General features: G+C 42.0%; 1 protein-coding gene across 4 annotated transcripts in view; it reads left to right on the top strand.

Moving 5' to 3' along the window:
- Bcl2 (BCL2 apoptosis regulator) overlaps window positions 1-20,912 on the top strand; it is a 174,060-nt gene that overhangs the window by 46,169 nt on the left and 106,979 nt on the right. The window contains exon 2 of one of the 4 annotated variants that reach the window (XM_050119763.1): window positions 13,412-17,229. The exons of the other annotated variants lie outside the window; for them this stretch is intronic. Within the exon in view, the coding sequence (XP_049975720.1) occupies window positions 13,412-13,435 (24 nt within the window). The 3' untranslated portion in view covers window positions 13,436-17,229. Of the gene's footprint in view, window positions 1-13,411; window positions 17,230-20,912 lie in introns of those variants that run through there. 4 annotated transcript variants of the gene reach the window in all.

Here is a 20,912-nt window from a genome sequence, read left to right as displayed (position 1 = left end):
CCTCTCGTTGTTCATTTAATGATTAGAGATGCTGAACATTACTGCCATGCATCTATTGCATCTCGCCTCTTCAGAAATGCCCATGGAGATCCTTTGCATGTTTTTAAAAATGGGTTTGTTTTCTTGCTATTGAGTTATTTGGGTTGCTGGTGCATTCTTAAAGCAGTCCCTCATCAGGTATATGACTTGCAAATATTTATCAAGGTCAGTTTATTTTTACTTGCCTTTGACCTTCACCACCCCAGCTGCAGAGCATAAATCTTAGATGATAATTTGCTTTTCTTGTCACGTTGTAAAGGGCTTTTTTTTTTTTTTTTAATAAAGGAGTCAGTGGGTTTTTTAGGAGGTAGGAGCATTTTTTGTACTCCAAGACTCAATCCAAGAAGTCTTGAAATTCTTGAAAATTCTCAGTTGGCTGACACAGGCTTTGTATTTGAAAAGTTCACATGATGTAATTTCCATGTGCATTGACTGATTAGTTTTTCTGGAAAAAAATCTAAGGGAAATGCGTATTCTGAAATAAACTTCATCAGGTACTATCCACATTCCATCCATATTGCCTCTTAGGAGCTCTTCTGTCATGCAAAACAGCCTCGATGGCACGGTTTCTACATTATCAAACCCAAACGGGTGAAAGCATACTCTTATTTGGTTCCTGTCTTTCCTGTGCTTTTAGGCTGGGTTGTAAACAAGCTATAATGCAGAGCGATGTACAACAGAAGCCGCCTTGGAAAGAGAAATTGAATTTATAAGCAGCTAGGTAGGATAATTAGTTTTTATATTTAAAAATATCCTCCATCCAGAGAACTCTGCTGTCTCCAGTAGAGAATGGCATTAAGTCTGAATCCCAGGACCTTGAATAATTTCAAATAATTTAGTGGCAACTGCTAGCTCTGTGTAGATCATACACATAAATCTATGTGTAAAATCACAGAAAATATGCATGCACGTGACATGTATGTGAATTAAAGTGCCAGTTCAAGTTCAAAAGCTCAGATTGTTCTAATCCTGTATTCTTAGGGTTCTCCGGCTTACATGTTATTGATATAAAAATGATTCAATTGGCCCTATATCTGCCCTTTTTTTCTTTCAGTAGTTATTTGGAGTTCAAAAATTAAACAAGAACTTCATACCTTCTGATGTGGAAAGCAACAGCTGTAACTAGCTTTTATGTTTTGATGAAGTTCATTCACCATAATTGTGTATTTAAAATCTCGGTGTAGGGACGACAAGGGCACAAGAGCATTATCTTCTCTGACAGCCAGCTTCTAGCTCTCAGTCTCTATCATTCTCAACAGGCAGAGACCAGATGGTGGTCTTAGATCTTGAGGGGTCTTTCGGGGGATAGGGCTTGTGTAACCACTCTTGGGAGGGCATCCTGTTTGAGATGTGCTGTCTGCCCAATTTGGGTCTTTGAAGACAGAGAGGAAAAGCATCTGTCAGTTGTTCCGAAGTCTCCACTTCTGGAGTCAGTTACTGGGTTTGTGCTTGGGGTTCAACTGTCACGACTGCTGTCCTCTTACATCCTTGTTTGCAGAGAAAGCTAAGAATAGGTTGAACCTGTACATCAGAGCAAATGGGTTCCTCCCTCAGCTTTTTCCTCCATCCTTGAGGGAAGCAGACTCATGAGAAGGAGCCCCCATGCCTGCACTGCAGATCATACGTGGCTTCATTGACTCTACAACCTTGTCCAGGTTCTCTGCCTCCTCTTGTCAGTCTCTATTTCACAAGTGATGAAAAGAGACTGTTGTTAAATCATAAACCTGCAGATCCGCTTTGCTTACGGCATGTTCCAAGATCATGGCCATAACCTTTTGTTGAACTGAAATGCTAGATTGGTTTGGTTTGAAATAACTGAGCTATTTGTGGCCTAAGGATAGGAAAACTTTCTGTTGTCCAGAGGTGGTTTGTGGTGTATGGGTACATTTGTTTGCTTGGAAAAGTGGGATGGATTTGGAACAGCATTTGTGTTGTGGGGGCAGAACAAAGAAAACAGAGATATCAAAGCACCTAAGACTAAAAAAGTTACCTAGGCCAGTTTACCCATGCTCTTCAGATCACCCCATGAAGAAGCCATTTTATCCTCCCACTTGAAGCTTGCTGAGCCAGATCAAGTTCTGTTCCTTGTACCCCAATGCCTTACTCTTGTTGGCCATGTGCTCCTTTCCATTGCTGACTGTTGCTTACCAGCAACTCAGTGTAAATTAGAGTGTGTGTCTCTCTGTCATTCATCTGGGGAAGATGCTAATGGGGATTTATGTCCTTTTAACTGGTTTCCCTCCAGATGGCTATATTTCATTTATAATCACTATTTTCAAAGATTTATTCATTATTTATTTATTTTTGTCCACATGTGTTTGTGAACTGTGTACATTTTTGGCACCTAGGCATTGGAACTAGAGTTATAGACAGTCATAAACCATCATGTAGGTGCTGGGTCCTCTGGAAAGTCATGCAGTGCTTTTAACTGCTGAGCAATCTCTCTACCACCCCACTTTTAAAGATTTATTATTACTGTTTTAAAAATTGTGTGTCTGTGTGCTACCTGTGTGCCTGGTGTCCACAGAGGCACAGGAGGCATCAGATCCCTGGAACTGGAGTTACTGATGGTTGGAAGTCACCATGTAGGTGCTTGGAATTGAATCCGGGTCCTTTGCAAAAGCAGCCAGTGCTCTTAACCACAGAGCTATCTCTTCAGCTCCTTCATTTTACATTTTATTTACAAGAACTCCAAGAGACTTGGAAAGAAGAAAGGCTTGTTCTTATTCTTTATACTTTTACTTAACTGTATTGCTTTAAAGTAAAATTCACTTTAAATGTTTAAGATATTATTCTTTCAATTTATCTGTAAAAGCAATACATTTGAAATGAGCTTACTATTAAAAAACAATTCATTAGTTACTTTAGTTACTTTTTAATAAGTGATATGTTTCTGAGTTCAATATGCAAAAAGTTTCAACATGAGTGTTGTGATGCACACCTGTAACCCCTGTGCTCACAAAGCTGAGGCAGAGGCATTAAGAGTTTGAAGGCAGCTTGTTTCAATAAACAATGATAAAAAATTCAAGGGGACCCATAGAACATGTAGTAAGAGCTTTTGCCTAATATGGTCTCTAGACCTAGGTCCCCACCAGGATCTGTGCAATCAGGATCCTGTGGCACACCACACACATGCGCACGTGCTCGCGCACACACACACACACACACACACACACACACTTTATATAGTGACGATCGATACAGCTGAATATATGCACATGTACACACAGGGCTGTATGTATGTACGCAGCGGTCCACTTTTGTGCAGAATATAGTGTCCTTAAATTCATGTCATAGTACACTTCATTCTAGCTTCCTCTCTCTTTCTAAGGAGAAACTGTGTTAGCTGTTCCATGGCTTACACCTTCCTGATTGACACTTAGGCTGTTTCCACCCTGTGCCAGGATGAAAATCAGTGTGACGAACAGCATGGTGTTACCTTATTTTGTATAACTCCAGGAAAAAGATCACTGAAGCCAAAAATGAGTCCATTCATTTTTTTTGATTGATTCTGTCAAGTTGCTCTGACTAGAAGTTAACAACTTACAGTTCTATCAGCAGCATGATACCTGTCCTTTTATACCTGTGAAAACAACAGCTGAGGTGTCTGTCTCAGCTTATGGGTTGTTTGCCCGTTCTTTATTCCAAGTTATGCTGGATATAACAAACAATTTAAAGTGTAAAGATATATTCTTATAGTTAGAGACAAGAATATAGATATATTTCAAAGCTTTTTTTAATTTGTTTTGCCCTCTACTTCTTCAAAATACCAGCAATTCCATCTGCCTTCTAGAAAATTGGATAGCTAGTTTCTATATGGCTGTTTCACTAACAGTAAGTTGGCTTCAGATGCTGGGAGATACTGCATAAGCCCTGTCACATGATGACCAAACGGACTGCTGAAATCTGATTTCAACTGAAGTTTTTTGAAATAATGCATTTCAGATTGACCTAATCAGGTTTTGATTTGTAAGGGTGCATCACATGATATGTTCTGAGAGACGATAAGTCAATTACACTCTGACATATGTTGCCTTTTTAAAAAAAAAAGTACACGGAAATCACATTTTGACTAAGATGATGGACAGAAGTTAGATAAAATAACTATCTTCCGGCCATTTATCTTTGCGTTGAGCATTAGATGAATGTTACTGCTGACTGGTTTTGCTTTCTGTTTTGCTGTGTGTGGTGTATGTTCTTGTGCATGTAGAGGCTGAGTTGAGCAGTGGGGGTTTCCTCAGTAGATCCCTGCCTGTTCAGCAGAGACTCACATTTAACCAGAGCTCCCGGAAACAGTGAGTGTGCGTCGGAGGCTTGCTCCTGGTCTCCGCGTCCGTCTTTTGAGTGTTCACTTTTCTCACCTAGCTCTTGTGTGAGCCTTGGAGGCCTCAGAACTCTCCTCTTCACACCTGCATAGCAAACTCTTTAACCACTGAGCCATCTCTCTAAGCCCCTTATACTTCAGTTCGTCTGGGTGATCTCATGGCCCCTGTTAGAATGAGTAGCAGAGGATATCTTGCATATATTGATTATCTTTGTTCATATTCTTTGCCTGCTCTGGCAGCAGTCACATGAGTCTCTAGAAGCGGGAAAATGTATTGTTCATGTGGTGGGAGACTGAACTTTCTATCTCCTACTCTTTAAAGATAAGCCTGTCACTTGCATCCTGAAAGGCAGAGTGACGTCTCCGTGACTCGATTGACATTTCTTACCCCTATGGACCTCCGCCTATAATTTCTTCACGCCATGAACAGAAGGGGGACTTCCTTGGCAGATATGAAATTGGAAAACTGAGAATCTGCTACATTGTAATAGTAGATATTTCCTTTAATGCTAAATATACTTATCATAGTAACAAGTTTGTGACTGATACATGGATTCCATTTCTATTGCCTGGTTAAAATAGTCACTAATTTCCAAAAGGAAATTGCCCTGTATTGCCAAAGATCATTTTAAATCTTTGAACTATTCTTTCCTAAAACGGATCTTAAACAACTTTAGTGCCAGAAGATTTGGAGATGAGCCTGTTAGCAGTTAATCCGGGTTTTATAGGTGAGAAACTGAAGGTGAGAGGGGTTACAGTCATTGTCATGAGGAAGAGAGCTGGTCTTTTGTTAAAATTGTTTCAGAGATCTTGCTTACATATGATTTTGTTTGTTTTTAATTCTAGAAGGGAAAATTGTATGTTCTTTTAGGAAGTCAAGTTCTGGGGTCTTAAAGCCCTCCTTGGCAGTTCATTCTTAGTGAAAAATTGGTTTGTTGACAATTCTCAGGAAACTGCATAAACCTGAGAAAAACTTCAACAATCTGTGCAGGCAAGCACTTCCTTCTGTATTTAACTGTTCTAAGTTAACCCCTTTCTAAAGTAAGGGCTTCCAGCACCACTGGTGCTGAGCTAAAGCCACCCTGTTCATTGCTACAATCATCTCCACCATCTACTTTTATTTTCCCAACTTGCCCTCCACACTGGCCAGATGAACTGTTCAAGAAAAGTATGTCCAATCTCAGAGTCCTCCTTGCCTAAATTGTCCACCCATAGCAGAAACTGCTAGGCTGATTTTTTTTACTTATTTATATTTTTTAATGTTTTAATTTTTGAAGAATTTTTTGTAGAATATATTTCCCCTCTTCCAACTCCTCCAAGTTCTCCCTTCTCTACCCATCTGTCTTCATGCAGTTCACGCCAGGGAAGACGACTGACGTGGGGCTCCCAGCAGCTGTCATTGCAAACAGCTTGGCTGGGGCAGACATCGTGTCCACTTTCCTTTCTCCGTGCTGGCACTTTGTCTGGATTGACTTTGTAGAGGTCTTGTGTATGTATTCTTTTTGTTTGTTTGTTTTGTTTTTCCAGACAGGGTTTTTCTATAACTTTGGGGCCTGTCCTTGAACTAGCTCTTGTAGACCAGGCTGGCCTTGAACTCACAAAGATCCATCTGCCTCTGCCTCTGCCTCCTGAGTGCTGGGATTAAAGGCTTGTGCCACCACTACCTGGCTTATGTATGCATTTTCCCCATTTTTTAAATTGATTTTATTGAGTTATACATTTATCTCTGCCCCCCCTCCCTACTTTTCCCCTCCCCTTCAACCCTCTCCCATGGTCCCCATGTTCCCAATTTACTCAGGAGATCTTGTCCTTTACTACTTCCCATGTAGATTAGATCCATGTATGTCTCTCTTAGTGTCCTCATCATTGTCTAGGTTCTCTAGGATTGTGATTTGTAGGCTGGTTATCTTTGTTTTATGTCTAAATCCACTTATGAGTGAGTACATATGATATTTGTCATTCTGGGTCTAGGTTACCTCACTCAATGTGATGTTTTCTAGATCCATCCATTTGCCTGCAAATTTCAAGATGTCATTTTTTTCCGCTGTGTAGCATCCCATTGTGTAAATATACCACATTTTCCTAATTCATTCTTTGGTCGAGGGGCATTTAGGTTGTTTCCAGGTTCTGGCTATGACAAACAATGCTGCTATGAATGTAGTTGAGCACATGTCCTTGTGGTACAATTGAGCATCTTTGGATATATACCCAAAAGTGGTATTGCTGGGTCTTACTGGTATTGTTTCCTAATTTTCTGAGAAATTGCCATACAGATAATCAAAGTGGATGTACCAGCTTGCACTCCCACCAGCAATGCAGGAGTGTTCCCTTTACCCCACAACCTCTCCAGCTTAAGTTGTCATCAGTGTTTTTGATCTTGGCCATTCTTACAGTTGTAAGATGGAATCTCAGAGTTGTTTTGATTTGCATTTCTCTGATGACTAAGGATGTTGATTATTTTCTTTTGTGTCTTTCAGTCATTTTAGATTCCTCTGTTGAGAGTTCTCTGTTTAGGTCTGTACTCCTTTTTTTTTTTTTTTGGTTTATTTGTTCTCTTGATGACCAAGTTCTTGAGTTCTTTGTATATTTTGGAACTCAGACCTCTGTCTGATGTGGGGTTGGTGAAGATCTTTTCCATTCTGTAGGCTGTTGTTTTGTCTTGTTGATTGTGTCCCTTGCTTTACAGAAGCTTTTTAGTTTTAGGAGGTCCCATTTATTAATTATTTCTCTGAATGTCTGTGCTACTGGGGTTATATTTAGGAAGTGGTCTCCTGTGCCAATGCGTTCAAGTGTACTTCCCACTTTCTCTTCTATGAGGTTCAGTGTGGCTGGCTTTTTGTTGAGGTCTTTGATCCATTTGGACTTGAGTTTTGTGCATGTGGATAGATATAAACTTATTTTATTCTGCTACATGTTGATATCCAGTTATGCCAGCACCATTTATTAAATATGCATTCTTCTTTCCATTTGATTTTTTTTGCTTCTTTGTCAAAAATCAGGTGTTCGTAGGTATGTGGATTAATATCTGAGTCTTCAATTCAGTTCTGTTGGTCCTCCTGTCTGTTTTTATGCCAGTACCAGGCTGTTTTCAGTAATGTAGCTCTGTAATAGAGTTTGAAGTCAGGGATTGGGATGCCTCCAGAAGTTCTTTTATGGTACAGGATTTTTTTTGGCTATCCTGGGTTTTTGCTTTTCCATATGAAGTTGAGTATTGTTCTTTTGAGGTCTGTGAAGAATTTTGCTGAGATTTTCCTGGGCATTGCATTGAATCTGTAGATTGCTTTTGGTAAGATTGCCATTTTTACTATGTTAATTCTGCCTACCCAAGAGCATGGGAGATCTTTTCACTTTCTGGTGTCTTCTTCAATTTCTTTCTTCACAGATTTAAAGTTCTTGTCATACAAGTCTTCCACTTGTTTGGTTAGAGTTACTCCAAGATATTTTATGCTATTTGTGGCTACTGAGAAGGGTGATGTATCTATGATTTCTTTCTTAGCCCATTTATCATCTTTGTGAAGGAAGGCTGATATTTTTTTGAGTTAATCTTGTATCCTGCTACATTACTGAAGGTGTTTATGAGTTGTAGAAGTTCCTTGCTAGAATTTTTGAGATCACTTATGTAAACTATCATCAGCAAATAGTGAGAGTTTGACTTCTTCTTTTCTGATTTGCATCTCTTTATTTCCTTTTGTTGTCTTATTGCTCTAGCTAGGATCTCAATAACTATACTGAATAGCTATGGAGAGAGTGAACACCTTTTCTTATTCCTAATTTCAGTGGGATCGCTGTGAGTTTCTCTCCATTTAGTTTGATGTTGGCTGTTAGCTTGCTGTATATTTAGGGTTATTTTTTCTCACTTCTTTATCCCCACTTCCTGATGGACAGCCAGCCTGAAGGACTACAGCCCAGTCACCCCAGGGTGTCACTGGGTACATGACGGCATGCCCATTCCCTGACTGCTGCAAGTGCCAGTCCTGCTTCCCTTACCCTCTTTTCTCTTTCAGTTTCTACTTAGCCTCGCAGAGTCAGCTTCCCTGCTGACCACTTAACAAGCATGTGCTTTGGTCACTCTGCGCCTTATTCTAGGATGCTCAATACTGCATCCCCACTCACCCTTCAAAACTCCGAGGAGAAGGGAGGACCTTTTCCTGATTGGACGCACAGGAGAGCTGCAATCTAAGGCCCCACAGCCTGAGGACCAGAAGTCACTTTCTACTTGTCACTTGATGTTTATCTGCGGTTTGTGTGTGTGTATATGTGTATGCATATATATGCACATAAACACATTACATGCATGGGTGTATATGTATAATCTATTTTTGAATAAGCATATATTATAAAATGTAAAAGATACAGAAAATGAGAACATTTTCTCATAACTTTACCTCCCAGATAATTCTTGCTAATTCTTTGTGTATCTTTCTTTCTATGGATGCGCACAAGCATATAGAATTTTCTTTCTGTGGGTGCATACAAGCAGATAGAATTTTCTTTTTCCATTTGTAATGACATTTCCAGTTTCCATCTCTCATTGGCTTTGTTTCCTTAACGGTATACCTTGGGGCTTGTTCCATGTCAATGTGCTGAGAGCTTCCTCTTTTCTTTCATGCCTAAATAATAGGCCATGATAGTGATACACTATAATTTATTTATTAGCACCTTTTTGTTAGAAACTTAAATTACTATCGAACTTTTGCTGGTACAAACAATGTTCAAACAGCAGGTTTCCTTCAGACATAATTGTACACACATGAGTTTACTTGCAGGATAAAGTACTGGAATTAGAGTTTTGCATTCAAGCGAGTATATGCTTATGATTTTTATACATATTATGATTTGTCCTTCATAGAGGATGCACGCATTTCTTCTTCCCAGAGGAACTCAGGAGAGTGCCTTGTCCTGCATACCCATGTATTGTCTGTATATGAAAATATTTCATGTCTGTTGTTAGGATGCATGTAATATATAGTTCTCTTATGACCACAGTGCCTCTCAATTTGTTTCTGAAGTATTTGGATTCTCTCTCTATTAGCTGATTGTCCTTTGGGCTTTGTTGTCTTCTTTTTGGTATTGATTTATAGGCATTCTTTACAGATAAAGGAAATTTGCCTGTTGTCTGTGATTTATGTTCCAAATAGTTCCCGGATTTGTCATTGGCCTTTTGTCTTTGTTTATGGTGTTTCCCATGCAGAAAATTGTTATGTTCATGTAATCGGATTTATCAGGTTTCTCATTTTATGGCCTCTAGGGTTTGAGTCAATGTAACTGACCTTCCCCACTCCTAGACTATAAAATCCTGCTCTCTCTGCTTGCCTGGCTGTGTGAGGTAGTTTCAAGAAGAGAATCAGCGGAGTGTTGTAGCTCAGAAAACACACTGTGGAGTCAGACTGACCCAGCTGCCCTGGGTTCATCTTGAACTCATTCTGTAATCTTGGAGAATTCGACCATCAGTTGGTAATAGCTATATTCTAGGGTTGCAGGTTACTATGGAGATCAAACATGGCAATGTAGGGAAATGGCTGGTACCTACTTGTGTTAGGATCCCTCTCTGCACTCATTGCTTCAGGAGAACAGAGCAGTTTCTTCTTTTGCCCCTGATACCTTGGCTGACCTCTACCTCCTCCAGAGGAGCCCTTGGTAAGGTACCCTGCAGGTAGCGCTTGACTGCTCATTTGGTTTGCTTCGCTGCTTATGTTGAGTGGAGAGGAAAAGGCTGGAGTCTGGCTGGAGTCACCTGGAGTGCCACAAATGTCTCTCTCCCCCCAGCTGTGTCCCAGCCTCTTGAGGACCCTGGTGTCTTGAAGCATCCTGACCTCTGTTTCGTCTTTCCCCTACCTCCGAGCATCCTGCTCTGTGCATGTTGCTACTCCTGTCATGCAGAGTGCTGCTCTTGCTTTTCTGCTGCATCTTTGCCTGTTCCCTTTCCTGTGGATGCCCAGTACACTCCCTTCCAAAGATGATCTGGGAGAAGAGGATTGTTTGTTGTGTTGACTGTAAGAGCCCCAGATTGTTTGGCTCTTGCCTCGTTCTTGTTGACTATGTTGAAAAGAATTATTCATAGTGATGCTTTTTAGTGGATGATTGCCCTGAAAATTTCTTCTGAGCCATCTGTTGAGACTTATTAGTTTTGGGTGCCATGATTTGAACTCCTTCAAAATGTTTCATAGTAACTACACAATTTAGAAACAGTGGGAATCTGAAGCCAGCTGAGAATGTGGCCTTTGTTTCTGTCTCAGGTGCTCTCTTCTGTTCTCCAGTCCCTCTTTAAGTATTTTATTTCTGTTCTATTCTTTCTCTCTATCTCTCTCACCCCCTCTTTCTTAACAAAAGCACTTTGAAATCCCAGAGGTAGGAGATACAGTAGTGTTATGCAAAAGGTCACTTCAGATTTAACTTTGCCACTTCCTGACCATTAATTAAAATAATGCTTGGGGCATGAATGTCTTGTTTATAGGTAGATATCACGTCAATTGTGACTTATCTAAAGCGTGCTAGTCTAGTGCCAGGCAGAGCATTTAGGGATAAAAAAAAGGACATATCATTGGAGAGATAATTTTGTAGTAGATGGTAATTAATGGACCCACAATTGGTCAGTGTCCAGAGGACATATGACTGTGGAGTGATCAGCTCTAACAGGGACATACATATCATACACCACTTCCTGTCCCTCCTACACCAAGGTTCAAGGATCCTTACAGAAGGGAAGACAGAAATATTATAAGATCCAGGAGTGGACATCTTCAGTAAAACTCTACTTGCTCAACATAACAGGGCCCCTGAATAGGTCAATGCACAGCAGCTGTGACTGCGTGCTCAAAACCTACACAAGATGGAGCCAGCCAAAATCAGAACATTGATGGAGGAGGGGCTAATGAAGTTCCACCGTTATGAGAAGCTACTGCCAGTTGTTGGCTGGGGAAGGGAGAGTCTGTTCCTTCGGGCAGTGGTGACTGAGGGGCTGCCTACACATATGGGTAGCACTAAGTAGACTCCTTGGTTTAAAAGGTAGAGCACATGAAGTCGGAAGGGAGAAGTGGGAGAAGGGAGGAATTGGACAAGAGCGGGCTGGAGGTAGATTTGGTCAACACACATTACATGCTTATATGAAATTCTCAAACAATTAAAAACCTAGACAGATGAAAATCTTCTATTTTGTTAACTTGACGCATCTTCCCTAGAGGCAAGTAGACTAGAAAGCAGGAAGAATAAGGCAAGGTCTGTTGAACACAAAGGAAGGACCTCCTGGGTGTCAGGCGTTTCACTGGTATTATGTCATTTGTGAGAATCATAAATGCATCTTTGTTGCGTACTCATAATGATAAAATTGAGTTGAAGAGAAGTGGAGAGGTTAGACATCATTCGCAGTGCTGCTAGGATTTGATGGCATGAACCTTGTTTGAGAACCTGGAGTCTTCAGCTGAATTGCTCACCTTCTAAACACTTACAGTCTATAAAGGGAGCAGGTGAGGAAAAGAGACACAACTGTTTTCTGTGAAAAGAGACAATGAACATCTTAGAAAGAGAAACGTATTAACACTCTTGAATTTTCTTTCTGGTTGAGAGTTTTGGTTCTGTGTTCTACACAGGTCAATATGGTGGATGAGAGGGTGAGAGGGAGGTGTAAAGGGAAGAGAGAAGAGAGAATAGTTCCCAGCCCTGTACACACACACCTGGCTCCACTAGATAAAAAATCCCGTCTTAGGACAGGACTGTGCAGCTCTGGAACAGTTTGGGGAGTTCCTTGTGAAGGAAAGATGCTTGCTCAACGCTGGCAAAAGCCCAGTGGATAGAAGACCGCTCTGGAGTCATGGGCCCAAGGGCTTGGCTGTTTCAAAGTGCCCACAGCTCCTGAAATCCCATGGTGGATTACTAGAACTATCTGCAGCTCCAAAGCCTCTTCAGCTTGGTTTCCTGCTGCTCATAGCATTCTTCAGATGTGGAAATGTGTGCGCTCACTCCCCACTCTCTGCCCATTACCAGACATTCAGTTGGGAGCAGTAGGTTTTCTCAGAGGCACGTCAGCCCCTCTGTGAAAGATTTTAGTTCTCCCTCTCATTTGTTTCTAGAAGGAACTGCTTTTCCCGACTTGAAATCTTGTTGTATTCCTTAATGTTTTGAAAACAAAATGTGCAGTGGGAGAATTCTGGCTTTGTGGGGATTGGGCCGTTTTGTTTGCTGGCGCAGCAATCTTTTCTTTGTATTAAACATCTGAAAACAGAAGTTCTAAATAACATTTTTATATTTCCTCTTGAGATTGTTTTTATTTTCCTTTTTTATTTGAGGACAACAGTCCTTGCTTTTCTGTTGAATTCAGATGTACTTTCTTTGATAACAACGATACCGTTAGCCTGAGACTATTCATGTGCTATGGGCGTGGGCTGCCCCTTCTTTTTGGGAACTTCTTGGATTCCTTAGGCTACAGTTGGTGGCTTCCATTACAGTGGGGTGACCAGCCAGTCAGAGCCAGAGAACCTAATCTACTGACTTATTGTGAGCTGAGTGGCTGAACTAGCTAGCCATAAAGAGAAAACATGGACAGACAGACCACCTACCTCCTTTCTGGAAAGGCAGAGGGCTGCACAGAGGTCCAAGAAGACCTAATTGGGTGGGAAAATGAGCACTGACTCCAGTAGAGTGGAATCCTGGCCCTGGAATGAGCTCCAGTCTTCTGGCTTTTGCATTTCTTAGCAGTCACATTTACAAGTCGTGGGGCTGTAGACAGGTCAGCCACAGGTGACCACTAACTTGTTAGCTAATACCCTTATGCCGAAATCCCTTCTCGCTCATATTTGTTTTAATGTGGAGTTTTATTACAAGGAAAGCAAATGAATGCACTCTCGTGTCTAGCAAATGCATTATTATGAAAATCCAATTCTGTATGACAAAATAGAACATTTTTATTTTTCAAAAAACTTATAAGTCCTTTCCTTCAAAGTCATAGGTAGTATAATATATAGTATAATAATGCAATATTATACTATATAATGTAGTAAATATAATTTATCCTCTAAGACTATTTTTGTTTCCTCTTTGTTATTCACTTATCAGATGCGCACAGCTGAGTTGTTCTAAGAGGCAGAGGTGCCCACCCAGCTGTCTTTTGACCAGCGAGAAGACGGGAAAACATCGCTTGGATTAGCTGCTTCTTTTCCTTGGTCCTGGGCAAGCATTCACATTGGGTCATCTGTGCCCAGCGCTGCTCTAGCTCTTTCAGTCGTGCTCGCTATGATGTCTCTCGGGCAGAGGGGACGATTATCTGTCTCCTACACCTGACCATCAGGTGCTCGACGTCACTGGCCCTGGACTCCCGGGCAGCTAGCGGGCTAGCAGGAGTTTCAGTGAGGGCTGGGCACTGGGGTGGCTTGGACTGTTTTCTGTAGAAGAGCCTGAGTCAGCTGGTGCCTGGACCTGAGGAACCCACTGAGAGCCCCCGCTGGGCTTCCTCAATCGCCCTGCTTTGCGTGTGTGCTCGCGTTACAAGTCTCATCAGAGGGGCGTTTCTGCCTGGTTTTGTCCTCCCCCATCCACCCTGTCATGTTTGGTTTTATTCGGAACTTTGTTTCTTGCTTAGGCATTTTCTTTCTTATTTCTCTCCTGAGCTCCCGTTTGCAGGAGAAGGGCATTTTGGATCAACTGACTGCACCTTTTCCTAGTTTGTTAGGCTACCAGAGTTCTCACTCTAACCCAAGTCTTGAGAAGTTGAGTTCTGTTCTATTCCTGAGTTCAAAGGAACTGTCCCACCCTGCTGTCTGTTACTGACTTGGGCTGGCATCCAGCCCTGCTGATCAATGTGACCCGAACAGGCATCCCCGGACATCGGTGCCCTACTGTGTCCAAAGCTCTACAGATTAGCAGCTACTCAGATCTCCTTGGGTAAAATAATGCCTTGAAGTCTTAAATTATATGCCTCAAACAATTTACATAACAGATGAAGAATTTGGAGTTTCAAGGAGTATTAGAATGTTTTGGGTTTTGTTGCTAGGCAACTCTGCTTCAGACTTCAAATGATATATTTCTATTGCTTACCCTCTGAAGACAAATGAGCTCTTTCACGTTTGGGACCATAGTAAAGGGCTTAGTAGGTTTATCCAGTGGACAACTTAACTGAACATACTTTGTTTATGGTGGTGTAATAGGACCAAAAAAACCCAAAACCCAAAAACCAGATGAGCAATAGCCAGGCACGTACAAGCACAACTAACACATCAGGCTTCTGAAACATCTGAGTTCAAAGGTTTGGTTTTCATCACAATACTCTGAGAGGTAATTTTTTCTAATAGCGGTGAGAAGGCCCCCTGTATAGCAGGGTAACAGACAACTCGCTCCCAGATTGTGTGACTGAATACAACTTTAACTGGGAGTACAATCTCTCCTAGTGAGAGACGAGATAGACGGTCTGCTAAAGGTCGCACAACCAAACTGAGTAGAACTTCGTATAGACAGGGAATTTTAAACTGTGCCACCTGCCTTGGGCGTCTTTGCCAGGGTGACCTAGCCCCTACAACTGGAGTGGAAAACTCTGGCTGAGTCTGGTCCGCTGCTAAACAAGTAGGATAATCACCATGATGGCGGATGGCTGGAAGGGATTGAAGAACTGGAGGCCAGCGCACAAAAAAAAAAAAAAAAAAAAAAAAAAAAGAAAGAAAGAAAGAAAGAAAAGAAAGAAAGAAAGCAGACAGTTGCCTTAGGTGAAGGCAGAAGCTGGGAGTCTACAGCTGATAAATGTCACCCTTTGTTCCGTTTCCTGCATGTTCCTATGTGATTCCCCAAGGCATTTCATTCAGATTTCACCCACCTGGCAATGCGTCAGTGCCAGGAACTGGCAAGGGGCACCCCATCTGTCCCAAGGCTATGTGCAAACAGTTCTCAGCAGAGCCCACTCTGTGTATTTGTCTCCGGCAGCTGGCTCTCTCTCCAGGCCACACAATAGCAGGCTGTCCCTGTGCTAAAGCCACCCTTGCACAGTCATCCACAGTCTGTGGGAGGTGACAACATTTTGCCACAACATTCTGAGTGGCTGGGTTCAATGTAAGCATTCTTCTTAGAGGCATAGTGGGCAAGAGACTGCTGACAGCCGGAAAGTCATAGCCTCTCTGTATTACACAGTGAAGACCCTTCGCCCTGGCCATGAAAGACCATTAGAATTTCATCTTGTGGATTTGATAAATATGATGAGCAAATGTCTGTGAGGAAGCCTGTTTGTGAGGTTTTCTGATAATGGATGCTAAATTATTGAGCTTTTGGCTGGGCCATGTTTTCCATTATTAATCTATTAAAGAAACTCACCGATGAGTCCTCTGCCTTTCTGTGTTGGTTCCAGTCGATTCTTAGTCATCCAAGTCAGTAGAGAAAATCATCTGTGATACAAACTCAGAAAAGGTCTCAAGATAATTTGTATTTGATTTTGACCTGGAGCCAGCAGGCATGTGAGCATCCACAGACACAAACATTAGTCTACTGCTAGGTCCAGCTGATGCTCTCCCTCCTGCTTCCTTTCTTCATGAGGACAGGGACAGGGTCTGAGGAACTGATACATTTATGGGGCAGCTGCAGGCACAGGTGGGGACCAGGGTAGCAGGTGGAAGAAGTGACAATCAACCCTCACGGTGTACTTAGGTTTGGAAATAACTGGCTAGCTTCATCCTGGTAATATCACACAGGCATTTATGGGTGCTTCTTTAAAGATCAGAATAATACCTGTGTGTGTTTAAAACAACAACCTGGAAGGCTTTGAATAAAACAAATCACTGTGCCTCACCCTGCTGCTCCAAGCTTACTTGCCTCAGACACCCTTTACCTTGCTGTGCCTGTTTATAGTTCTTTGGGGAGCTGCCTTTCTTCATCTCTGGACTGTCCTTCACTCTCATCTCCCGGAGATGCCATAACTAAGTAAAATGGGTGCACAGCACAGAGAAACAGGTGTTTAGTCTCCTATCCTGAAGGCTGGGAGTCCAGAGTCAAGGGTGAGCCAGGCCGTGCTGGCTGAAGGTTCCAGAAAGGACTCTCCGATGTCTCTATCAGCCCCTGCTGGTGACCTCTTTATCTGTCACATTTCACTTGCTTGCCCTTCAAGTCTCTGTCATCTTAAGTTAAAAAATTGGACCAAACTAGGCCCTCTGAGTGTGGGTGACAGTTGTATGGTTGAGGCAGACTGCAGGGCCTCTGGAGTCCATTCTCTTTGGAGGGATACCTTGCTCAGCCTAGAGACAGTGGAGAGAACCTTGGTCCTGCCTCTAAGTGATGTGCTAGACTTTGTTGACTCCCCCATAGGAAACGTTATCATCTCTGAGGAGTGGATAGGGGGGTGAGGGGTGTAGAAGGTGGGAGAGGTGGAGAAGGGAGTAGGAAATGGGATTTGTATGTAAAAAGAGAAAAGACTGTTTAAAAAAATAAACAAATTTAGTTAAATGATAAAAATTGTGTGTCTGTGTGTGTAGTTGCACAGGTATGTGTGTGTGTACGTGCATGTGGAGGTCAGAGGTCAAGGTCATATCTCTCTCTCTCTCTCTCTCTCTCTCTCAATTGTTCTTCACCTTATTTTCAAGACAGGGTCACTTAGTAGCCTGTCTCCACCCCCCAAGCACTAGAGTTAGCCCAGTTTCCACAGGGGTGCTCAGGGATCAGAACTCAGTTAGAACATTGTAGTTAACATCTGCAAGGGCTTTTCTTCCATATCAAGTCAGGAGCTTAGTTCCCAGGGTTCATAATCAAACCATGACACCACTGTTTATCATCCCGCAGCCATTTGACCGTGCTGTCTTCCATGTAAGGTAAATGGTTTCTCTCCCTTATTCTGTCCCATCTTTCCAAGCCTTCCATTGCTTCACCCAAATTCTTGAAGCCTCACTTCTTATTCTGTGACCCATGCAGAGCATAATCCATTAAAAGCACATGAGCATTTGTTTCTCTGTCTCCTGCGCCCACCCCCGCCAGTCCCTGGCAGGCAATGCCACAGTGGGTAATGCCTGTTACTTTCCTCACATGTATGGTTTCCTCCTCTGTCATCTGCTGTTTGGTGCAGAATCACTCACTGTTGTCCAGCACTGATGTGGTTAACATATAGAATTTGAAGACCAATAAGGTTTTTGTTCCTAAGCGGTATGGCTATGGGTGCTGAGTTTTAGTTGAAACACTTAGTACTGTTTGCAGAGTGACAACATAATTTCTGTTTGCATTGTACTTTGGACTACATTTTATTTGATGTTAGATGGTGGCATAGTTCTCTAGTTGGGATTTGGAAGCATCATTTATTAGTACGTTGAGATCTTCCTGTAGTACAAACTGAAAAGAGACTGTTGTCGTATGAAACATGTGGTCACATAGGATGGCAGCCACGTGGACCTCTGCTGTTTGTATCTTTGTGAGGGTCTAGCATCAGGTGACTGAAATAGATAGTGGGAACCAAACTTTTAGGTTTCAAAACTCCTTTTAAAAAATTGAAAGATGAATATAGAGATACTGAATTCTTATGTTGCCCAGTTGGGAAATTAATAGATCAGCAATTACTCACTTTCACTAGCAAATAAAGAATACTTAACATCTCCACCAAATGGAAATTGTTTATCTTGGAATATGTTCTATAATTTTAAAATTGAATGAATTTAACTTTCAAAAAATCCTTTTCTTTTCCTCAAGTTTTTCCATTTAGGATAGACTGGTAGAGTCTCGAAGACCACCCGTGTTTCCTTGAAACCTCCTTTCCTATTCTGTTACTCATGCAGATTTACACTGGACATGCATCTGATTTTAGTAGATGCAGAACATAATTGTCAATTACTTCCCCTATTCTGTGCATTGAGAGTTGGTTCTTCCTGGAAACAACCTAAATGTCCCTTGACTGAAGAATGGAAAATGTGGTACATTTACACAATGGAGTACTACACAGCAGAAAAAATAATGACATCTTGAAATTTGTGGACAAATGGGTGATCTAGAAAACATCATATTGAGTCAGGTAACCCAGACTCAGAGAGACAAGTATCATATGTACTCACTAATAAGTGGCTTTTAGACATAAAACAAAGAAAAAACAACCTACAATTCACAATCCTAGAGAACCTAGACAGCAAAGAGGACCCTAAGAGAGATTTACATGGATCTAATCTACATAGAAAGTAGAAAAAGACAAGATCTCCTGAGTAAATTGGGGACCATGGGGTCCATGGGAGAGGGTTGAAGGGGAGGGAAGAAGCAGGGAGGGGAGCAGAGAAAAATATATAGCTCAATAAAAACAATTAAAAAAATAAAAAAGAATGTTCTTCTTTAGGCCCTAATGTTGAGAATGCACAGGACAAGGTTAAGCTTGGATCATATTATTTTATGCCTCACCCAAAATTAAAAACACTGGTATAGCCTTATACACACCCTGCCGAAGGTTGGCTTAGCATCTCCCGATGGGGGTATTAGGTGTTAACTGAGTGAGTACTGTCAGCCACCCTACATGTGAGCCCTTCAGTGAGTCACACTTGCCAGTGTGTATTTCTTTTTACTTTTTCTGTAAAATGATAAGCTTGGGCATATCTTACCAGAGTCATTTTTGTATCTTAAGTTGATGTGGATAATAAAACGTAAGTGTTCAACCTGTGTACAGTGGCAGCCATTTTATAGACTCCCCAGACTCAAAAAGCAGAATGAGTCTACTGAGGGCATCTGATGATTAATCAGCCAGTAGGGCAGCTCCTTTCCTTAATGCTTAGATTGGGACAATACCATTACTAAGGCTTAATGTATTCCATTGACACTTTCAGTTAAATTTATTTTTAGAAAGTCAATGTTTTTAACTGTGACATTTGTGAACCAGCCCAAAATAAGAAGAAAGTTAATTTCCTACTTTTGTGGGGGCAGTAGCAGGAAATGCTGATGGGTGCCTGCTGCCGAAGGAGGGCTGTAGTGATGGTGTCCTCTAGCATTGAGCTTTTGTACGACGTGGACTTTAACACATTATTTAGGTAATTGCCACAGCACCTCTAAGAGGTAGTTAACTGTGTTCTTACCATGTTCTTCACGCAGGAGAGACCCAGGCTAGTGAACTTTCCAAAGTGAGAAATGGAAGTCAAGACTCCTTTGTACGAGCTGTAGCCCCCACTCGGGCTGACAAACCGTGTCTCTCAGTTTATGCTCTCTGCTTTGAGGAGTGGAAACTGAAGCCTTTCAGCTTTTCTTTTGTTTGTGTGTTTGTTTTTTAAGACCTGGCGTTGAATGACTTCAAGCTGCTTTCTAATAAGGAACATTTAAAAGTCTGGTCTGTAATGTATTGGTAGTGACAACATTTGGATCTTGGGACACAGGCCTGTTCCTGCCTAGCAAGAAGGAGGCGTTGGGCTGTGGCATCAACAAGCCCTGTTATTCTGTTAGGAATGATGGTTTACACTGAGCAGCCTGCTTCTCTACCACTTCTCATTGGTGACTGTTAACATACAGCACAGCAAAGGTCTGGTCAGAGTTCCTGAAGGTGGAAAATTGGCTAGTGCTAAGCCATACTGATCTGTTCAGTTCTTTGGGGGTCTCAACCCTTCTGTCAGTAAAGGTGAAATCGTGACCTGAGCTTCCAGGCTCTTCCCTCTGTGTGCTGTCTTCCGTATGACCTTGCTAGGAGTCAGCCTGCAAACCCACGACCTTGAAGTCATTGTACCCAACAACTAGGTTCCACCAGATGCCCAGCCTCAGGTCCAGGCAGAGCCTGTGTTTCTAACTCTCTTTACATTTTACCTCTGCCTCATTCCCACAGGACCTTGGATGTCTTCACGCCTTGGTCTTTGTTTCTTCCAGATCAGTGTTGCAGGGATCTGGGGAGCATGGTGCCCGTGGACTGCCAGGACAGTGTCTGTGACACTCCCCTGAAGATCTGGTCTTTATGTTAGTTGAAATCCAATACTTGGTGTGACAAACAAGGGCAGGACCCCCCTCCCCCCGACACACACACACAGCCAGTACCTTCCCTGTGCTCAGAGTTTGGATACATGTATTAATTCAGAACATGAACATTTAGAAGTTTCACCAACACTGGACTTTAAAGAGCCAGCAATGGTGATCACGACCCAGTTCCAAGGAGTTTCCTTCAGAGGAAGCTGGTTTCCATCGAAGCATGCCCTGTCCTTTGTTCAGTCCTGTTCTACATGGCCATTGTTGTAAACCAGAAAAGCCAGCAGGCAGGCATCCCTTTATCTCCCAAGCAAACATGCTCCATTGTTGGGAGTTTACTGTACATCAAAGCCTTTCTGTCAGGCCAAGGCTGTCAGGGGAGCTGAGACTCCTGAAAGGAAGAGCCCTGTGAGAAAGCTCTGGTGAGGGGATAAACAGTGACTTTGTATGTACTTCCGAAGGCACGAAGGCACGAAGGCACGTGAGGTGCTGGTGGGGACTGACCCTGACAAGAGAGCACCAGGCAGAAAAGAAAGCGACAGCAGCTTTTGGAACATGAAATCTTTTTTTTTTTTTACATTTAAACTGTGTGTTTCTAATTAATAATTTTTATTGGCAAATAAAAACTTGAATATATTCATTAAGTATAGTATATTTTTTCTTTTTTTTATTGAGAATAAGAAAAAAA

The sequence above is a fragment of the Alexandromys fortis genome, unplaced genomic scaffold (assembly GCF_014885135.2).
Source record: "Alexandromys fortis isolate MF-2015 unplaced genomic scaffold, M_Fortis_MF-2015_v1.1 scaffold_96, whole genome shotgun sequence".
Classification (NCBI taxonomy): Eukaryota; Metazoa; Chordata; class Mammalia; order Rodentia; family Cricetidae; genus Alexandromys; species Alexandromys fortis.
This window is presented reverse-complemented; position numbering and strand designations above follow the sequence as displayed.